The 8,254-nt window shown below is 39.8% G+C and overlaps 1 protein-coding gene across 1 annotated transcript in view; it reads left to right on the forward strand.

Annotated features, from left to right (window-relative positions):
• Positions 1–5,768, forward strand: part of SSPN (sarcospan) — a 40,370-nt gene extending 34,602 nt beyond the window's left edge. Inside the window, exon 3 of the mRNA XM_008581089.1 lies at positions 3,761–5,768. Coding sequence (XP_008579311.1) covers positions 3,761–4,126 — 366 coding nt within the window. The 3' untranslated portion in view covers positions 4,127–5,768. The remainder of the gene's footprint in view (positions 1–3,760) is intronic.
• Positions 5,769–8,254: the final 2,486 nt, after the last annotated feature.

The following is an 8,254-nucleotide window of genomic DNA, read 5'->3' on the forward strand; positions in this document are numbered from 1 at the left end:
CGTTCCATGAGTGCCCGGGGCCACCGCGCCCTGCCCGCTGGCGGCGGGACCCGTGCCTCCCGCGCCCGGCTTTTGTCAGGACCCTCCCGCTCGGATTCCCAAGGTCATCGTAAACACTCTCACTGAGAGCATTCGGGCCGTGTAGGTAAAACAGGCCACTTGATTGTAAATGACAGATTCTAACCCAGAAACTTGTTGCTGTCAGTTGAGTTAGAAGCGGTGCAGGGAAAATGCTACGGCGCTGCGGCTGCAGCCCACACACTTTGGAGGATCAGGTACATATTCATGTCCTAAATGGATAAGAAGCTTGATGCTGTGGCTCTCACCAGCTTACTTGGCCTGATGCTCTCCCTGCTGGGTGAAGCCAAATCTCTCATGTGAGCTATGCACTGATGTAAATTTATTCATACTCAGAGGAACTTAAGGGGCATGGGTTTCCTTTGTGCTCTTGCTGGCTTCTAGCAGATTTAAGAGGCTCAATTAAAACTGAGTAATCACTGTGTTTATGTAAACGTTTACATCCTTTCTACAAGCCAAGTATGCATTGTTACTCCCACATATTAGAGAATAAGACAAAGCCAGTAGAGTTAATATCCTAAGAGTCCTGAGAACTGGCAGGTCTTTCCACCTTTACTAATTTGTTTATCTATTTCACAGATACTTAAATACATACCAGACACTGTTCTAATCCCTTTACAAATATCAATTCCTTTGATCCTTCTAATGATCCTATGAAGTAGGTGCCCTTATGATCACCATTCCAAGTTCACACATGCAGAAATCCAGGTGCACATGGATGGATTAATTTGGGCAAGGACCACAGCTAATGAGGGAGAACCAAAATTTGAACCCAGACAGTTTGGCTCCCTGGCTCATGTCAGTACTGCTATGCACTTGTTAATCAGTTTTGGGTAAATCTTCTCATCTCTGAGCCAAAATGTCCTCTTTTAAAAATAGACAAAATTTCTATTTTCAGCAAATGGATTTTCGTGACTATCATAAGAGAATACACTTTGCAACTATTTGATTTATTTGCAGATTGAGAATGAGGGATTATTGTCATTGCTTAAAGACATTGCCTGAATGAATGTTACAGAAATCTGGTATTTAAGGAGATGTGTGTTATTGAAGGTAGGAGGATTAACACAAGACCCCACCCCCACCCCAGTTCCAGAAACTGATGACAATAAAACATGTAGAGAAAATTCCAGTTGGGGTCATTCTACTAAGTAGATGACTGCCAGGTGGGAAATTATCACTTTAACTTGGGCTTTTCCTGCTGGTAAAGTTGTAGAAGTGCCAATGTCCCCAGAGCAAATAGTTCCCAGTTCTCTGCTGGCTGCACTGGAATCATAGCTACAGTGGGTACACACACACGACATGGCCAGCCTAGTTTAATGCGGCTCTTGCACCAAGAGTTGGAAGCCATTCATCAAGCCTGAATACTTCAAATATTCTGACCCATTGTCCCTACAAAATAAGCCCATTTTTTTTAAAGCCCAAGCACTCCAACTTTTATACAAAATATAGTCACTGAAAATATTGGGCACAGGACCAAGGAGATGCTTTCACTATTTCCATTTTAAATTTTGTGATGGGACCACTTTGTATTTATCTGGTTTGCTTCCTCCAAGAAACACTAAACATGTTGAGCATAAATTATCCTTGTTACATCCCTAAAATATAAGATGTTTCCATAAACTATTTCACAGATGATGATAATTGGGTTACATCTGACAACCCTTCAAATGATTTGGAAACAAAAAATAGGGTGTGTGTTTAGGATACTTTGATAAGAAGATTCAAAGAATCCGTGTACTCCTTAGGTGAGACAGACTAAGATATATTAAGACAAAAATGGCTTTAATCAGTTCCACTCTCTTCCAGGGACCTTGGATATACAGTCAAGCTATATGTGATCCTGGTGGATGCCCTTACAGGCAAACTAGACATATGCTTAGGCCACCAGCAACCAGTATGTGCACATACATGCACACACATGCACACGCCACTCAAGAAAGAGAAAAAATAAAATTTTAAGTATTCTACATTTAAGACTTGAAAACACTTGAAATTGTCACTGTGTGGAAAATCACTGATTCGGAGGACTTTTGTACAAATAATTTGTAGTTCCATATATACTTGTATGTTTTTTTTTCCAATTATATATAATTGGAGGTGAGATGAGGACATAATCTTTTCAGAGTTACTTTAATCAGAACCTGGAAATGGCTGGAACTAATCTTCCTTCGAGGAGTTCCCATTCACCAGAATCATTCCTTGCAAAGAGCAGCTTTTGACTATAGTAATAGAAATCTTGCACTGAGAACTGTGTGTCCTAGTCCCAAGAGATGAGGACTCTGATCCTTTACCTAGAACCTCAGCAGGAAGACCGTTAACAGAAATGTTCCCAGTAGGTGAATCAGTCACAAGAATATTTCTTTTTCTGTAAAACAGATTTTATTGTGGCCATGTCAATGAGTAGCCACAATTTTTGATAAAAATATATCAGGTGCAAGCTAAATGACTGAATTGTTCAGAGATTCACAGATCTTTAGCAGCAGAGTTAGAACTTTAATCAGACTTCTCCAACCCTGAGGCTAACAGGTAGAGCAGCAGTGTTCAAAACCTTGGTGCCTGAGGAACCATTTAGAGTTTATTTTCATGCTCAGGAGCCACATAGTTGTAGAGGGACTTGGGATACGACTTACAAATGATGAAGCTGACATCAGGTCACCTGCCTTCTGGAGCCTTAACTTTTTTCTCCCAGTAGCCTCTCACTGAAGATTCTGGTGTTCATGAACAGTTTGGCAACCACTACATTGAACATAGGTTTTGTTTTTTTGATTAACCTGTTATTAATTGACCAATCATTGCTAATTGTAGCCAGTGCAGTGTTTGCATTACAGAAACCTATTCTTTACTTCCTAGTCTTGTTTCAATTTTGTATTAGTCTGTTTTCTGTTGCTTATAACAGAATACCTGAAGTCAGGTAATTTATAAAGAAATAAAATTTATTTCTTACAGTTTTGGAGGCTGGGAAGTCCAAGGTCCAGGGAACACATTTGGTGAGGGCCTTCTTCTTAGGGGTGTCTCTTTATAGCAACACAGAGTATCACATGGTGAGAATGGGCTGAGCAAGAGAGCTAACCATCTCACTCACTCTCCTTTCAAAGCCATCAGAACCATGCCCATTACTATGAATGGATCAATCCAATACGAGGGCACAGTCCTCACAATCTAATCACCTCTTAAAAGCCCCACCTTTCAAATACCATAATCAGATCAGATTTCCCACCCTCTTAACACCATTAGAATGGGGGAGGGGAAAGTTTTCACACATGAGCTTCTGAGGTGCACATTTAACCCATAGCAAATCTTAATACTGACAATTGTTGAGGTCAAAATAAGCAGAGTATGGCATGGAGGGATGGCTATCTTGTTTGGGATTCATCTAACTGCTTGCTCCATCTAGACATAAATATCCCACCATCAAGCTAATATGATTGGCACAATTCATGAAAAGGGTCCAACACGTGTATGGCAAATAAAAATTTAATCAGGGGTTAAGGACTGCTTGCTAGTGAATAAACATAGACCTATTTCCATTTCTTGGGTTCTGCGTTTCTGAGGAGAGGACAGTCTCTCCATCAGGGAACTTCCTGGGAGAGAAGAAAAAGACCAGTTTTTATGAATTAGCTTTGCAAATAGTCATCCAATGTTCTTTGTAACCAGAGGGCTCTCTTCTGCTTTCTTGCAGCTGCTGTACTTCTTGCTGAGTGCGCTCGGCCTGACGGTGTGTGTGCTGGCCACGGCCTTTGCTGCCCACCACTATTTGCTGCTCACACAGCTTACCTGTGAGACCGCACTCCACTCCTGCCGGTGCCAACTGCCCTCCTTGGAGCCACTCAGCAGGACCTTTGTTTACCAGGATGTGACTGACTGTGCCAGCGTCACTGGCACTTTCAAACTGTTCTTACTCATCCAGATGATTCTTAACTTGGTCTGCGGCCTTGTGTGCTTGTTGGCCTGCTTTGTGATGTGGAAACACAGGTACCAGGTCTTTTATGTGGGTGTCAGGATGCGCTCCCCAACAGCTTCCAAAGGCCAGCAGCAAAAGGCCTAACATTGTTGCTCAGAGTTGGGAGAGAAAACAGCACACTGACTAGCTGAGGTTAAAAAAAAAACAAAACCCTTTTTTTAAAAGAAAGAAATGAAAGAAATCCCTTTTGACAATACATAATATTTGCTGTTCTAAATGAATATTTTTATATTTTTCAAGCAACAAAAAAGACTTTCTTCAGGTTTCTATTACATTTTTTAACAATCTTGTGAGGAAAACAAGATCCAAATTGATTTGGGGATATGAAAAGTTAAAAGAACACTGAGCAGGGAAAGAGTGGCATGGATCTGTCTTTACGGGCTGGAATTTATTCCTAATATTCGTTTTATCCATTACTTATATAATCTTCCTTAGCATATTTTGATGGTGTGAGTTGGTGTTTCAGGCCCACTTGCTAAACGTTGTAGGATCTTCCTTGGGTCCTCACCACCTGCCACCATTATCCTGTGTGTTGGAGAAACGCAGGGGGTAGGAGAAGAGTTGAACGCCAGGTTGAATCTCTTTGTTTTCCCTGGTGGGGATGTCTGCAAGGCAGAACTAGCCTAAAGAGCAGAGCAGAAAAGGAAGAGACTTGGCAAAAGGCTAAACAATGATAAACACCTGGGCTGGGGCGGCACCTCTTCCACTCTCTTAGTTCAGCTCTGTAAGTAAATCACTTGCTAAATGCTTTGGATGATTGTCTGCTTCTCAGTAATTGAAAGGTGGTGGTAGTTGTATTCTTAACAATGTAGAAGGTTTAAAAATAATTACATTATGCTTCTATTCTATCGCCTAAAACAAATCATTAAAACTAATGTCTAGCTAATTGTTAATTATAATTATGCACAGACGTCTATTTAATGAGCTCTGGCTGTACTTAGGCAGCACTGTCGGTGTTAAGAGAAATTATTCTCACAAGAGAAGAGGCCTAAGGATTCTTTCTTCTGGAAGCCAAACAATTACAAGGGAAAAAAGTTTTTTTAAAAATTACTAGCTCAGGTTAAAAACACATATTTAAGCAAAAGCAAGAGCATCTGTAATAGGAAATGTTTACACAAATAGCACATTTGTGATCTGTTGAAAAGTATGTCTCTTGGCAACTAAGTACGCCTGAGGAAGACTGGGTAATGCCTAATGCTGATCTGTTCTGTTCACGCAGCTATAGTTGATATGTAATCCTATTATTGATTTGTATGCACAGTCAACCTAGAGACTCAAAATACTGTTTTGAAGTCCTTATTTGAGCAATGTGTTCATCGACTTGGAGGGTAGTTTTGTTTTGTGACTGTGGGTATGACTTGAAGCACAAGTTCCCTATGGTGGGACACTTCTCTCTGCTATTATTGTTACTATTAAATTCTTAACAATGTCAACATTTTAAGAAAGGAGCTCAAGATGGAAATTCATGCAGCATAAATGTTACCATGAAACTTCTTTATATAGGATGTAATGTCAAAAGTGGAAATTCAAGGTAATAATTGAGCCCAATTTACCTCTCCAAATTGCCTACTGATATCCTTTACTAATCATGAAATTCTACCTGAAAAGAAAAACATTTTCTTGTTTACCTTAGAAGATAGATGAATAATTCCATTGACTGTGTTAATGATGTCCATTTCTACACAATGTAAATATCCAAATAAAAAGGGAAATGTTAAGTCAGGAAGCTGGAGTATTGTAAATACCTTTAGGTCTTCCAGATTAAACACCTGATTAACAGATGTTAAAACCATTTTATGTTTCGACTTGCTTTAAAAATGGCCTCCCTACACATTAGCTCAGGCTAAGAAGGTACATTGAAGAGTTTAGTGGGTAAGACTCTGGAGCTGGACTGATCACATGCAAACATTACATTGACAGAATACCAAGCATCCTGATGGTGACCTGAAAAATACTCTGTCTTGCTAAAAAATTCTCAGTAACTGAATCTATTTTGATTTTTGACAGAGTTTCCTACATAAAGTAGAGAATGAGAATCTGGAATGTTGTAGGCTGCCTTTAAAGAGTAAGAAAGTAGTAGTGCTCTAATGCTAGTTACCATGAATCAGGCACCGCTGGAAGTACACCCTGAATATGCTTAATAACTTTGTACAGAGAACACTATAGGTTTGTATATTACAAAATGAAGATTCTTCACATCATTAAGGTGCTCTATGCTTTACAAGTGATTCACAGAGTATTTCAGATGGTAGAGTAACTTTAGCTTATGTGCTTCCTTTTTCTAAGTAATGCAACCTATAAGAATTCACAGATTAATAAGCTTTATAATGGTAGAATATCCATATAAAATCCATATATCCATATATATATATATATATGGATTTGCTATTATGTGATCAAATCATTAAATCCCCAAAGAAAAAAATTGTAAGTGAATAGAAGGAACAAAAACAAAGTAGAAAGAGAGATTCCTCTGCTGTGAGCTCACTGTATATTGATACATGTAAGAATTCTGTTGCATGAATAACAAACTGCTTTGGGCTGGATTTGAAGTATTTTGATGTTGTGTTTTGCAAATATTGAAGTTACAATAATGGCAACAGAAAAGGAACAGATACACAGCTTTACACTTAGCAAAATGTTACATTTAAAATCTGACAGGGAGCCAAGATGGTGACTGTCTCTCCTAAACTATAAAAGAGTAAGATTTGCGCAATCCTCCTCCTCTTCCACCTCCTTCAGGAAAATTAAATGAATCAAGACTTTGGAAGGAGGGGGAATAGCCGGGACTTGGCACTACTTGAAATAGGAGGAATACAGCAGCCTGAATGTACAGACTCTGTAACCGAGCCCACTCGATCGGTCTGTGCCTTCACGTGACCGCCATCTGTGCCTCCCTCGCTCCATCCAAATCTGTGTAGGCAGCTCCTTGGAACCACGCCTAAAAATATAGCTACACAGGGCCCTAGATACTGTAGGCAAGTAACAGGCCTAACTTTTTTCCTCTTTGGATCAAAAGTGTATATGCTCTCTTTGGAGGAGTCTGCAGCTGCACACGTCATGTGCTGTTCTGAGAGCAAGAACCCCTTATGTCTGTGTTTTCTGTTCATGTCTAGGATACCAGAATCTTTTAATATTCTTGTAGTTCCCTTTTGTGTGCAGTATTTCTGGAATATGTTCATAAAATTTCAGTAAAGGGTGGGATAGAGAGTATCCAAGGGAGATTCTGAGGGACAACGATGGAGTGGTTAAAGATAATGAGAAACTAGCTTAAAAGCTGCCCTGCAAAACCAATCATTTTCCATCGTGAAGAATATCTTTATATTTTCTAGTGACTGTCCCTGAACTCTTGCTATGTAGCCACAAATTTCTATAAGTCATGCTGGCTATCAGTTTTCACTATACGCCAAGAACTCTACTATGTTTTTAGATGTACGTTGTGTATTCAGGATAGCATTAAAAAGAACTGATAGCTTACCCATATTGACTTACAGTGGAAAAATTCATTTGGATGAAGACTTAGTGGTTTAGCCTTTGAAATAAATACCTTTATTCATTTCTTCTGATTTTCTAGTACTTTATTATCTCAAATAATTATTATCCCCTTCAAAAATATTCGTCTGTACTTTAGTGTTGTGGTTTCATTCTTCTGGCATCAATCAAATAGCAAATAGGAAGTAAGTTTTTCTACATGGTTGAGATGGTGGTTTTTAAAGGGGATGTGTATAATGCAGATTTTCTTTATTAATAAAATTTTCACAATCCCTGAAAACACTGTGTCTGGATGTGCTTTAAAGTGGCTGTATGTTACACTTGAATTGGTACACATAAAATCTCTTAGGTTAGCATTTACTTCAAAAATCTGGTTTTGGGGCTGGCCCGGTGGTGCACTGCGACAGTGCGCCGCTTGGGAGCGCGGTGGCGCTCCCGCCGAGGGTTAAAGGGGATGTGTATAATGCAGATTTTCTTTATTAATAAAATTTTCACAATCCCTGAAAACACTATGTCTGGATGTGCTTTAAAGTGGCTGTATGTTACACTTGAATTGGTACACATAAAATCTCTTAGGTTACCATTTACTTCAAAAATCTGGTTTTGGGGCTGGCCCGGTGGTGCACTGCGACAGTGCGCCGCTTGGGAAGTGCGGCGGCGCTCCCGCCGAGGGTTCGGATCCCACATACAGACCGGCCGCTCACTGGCTGAGCGAGGAGC

The sequence above is a fragment of the Galeopterus variegatus genome, unplaced genomic scaffold (assembly GCF_000696425.1).
Source record: "Galeopterus variegatus unplaced genomic scaffold, G_variegatus-3.0.2 Scaffold2259, whole genome shotgun sequence".
In the NCBI taxonomy this organism is placed as follows: Eukaryota; Metazoa; Chordata; class Mammalia; order Dermoptera; family Cynocephalidae; genus Galeopterus; species Galeopterus variegatus.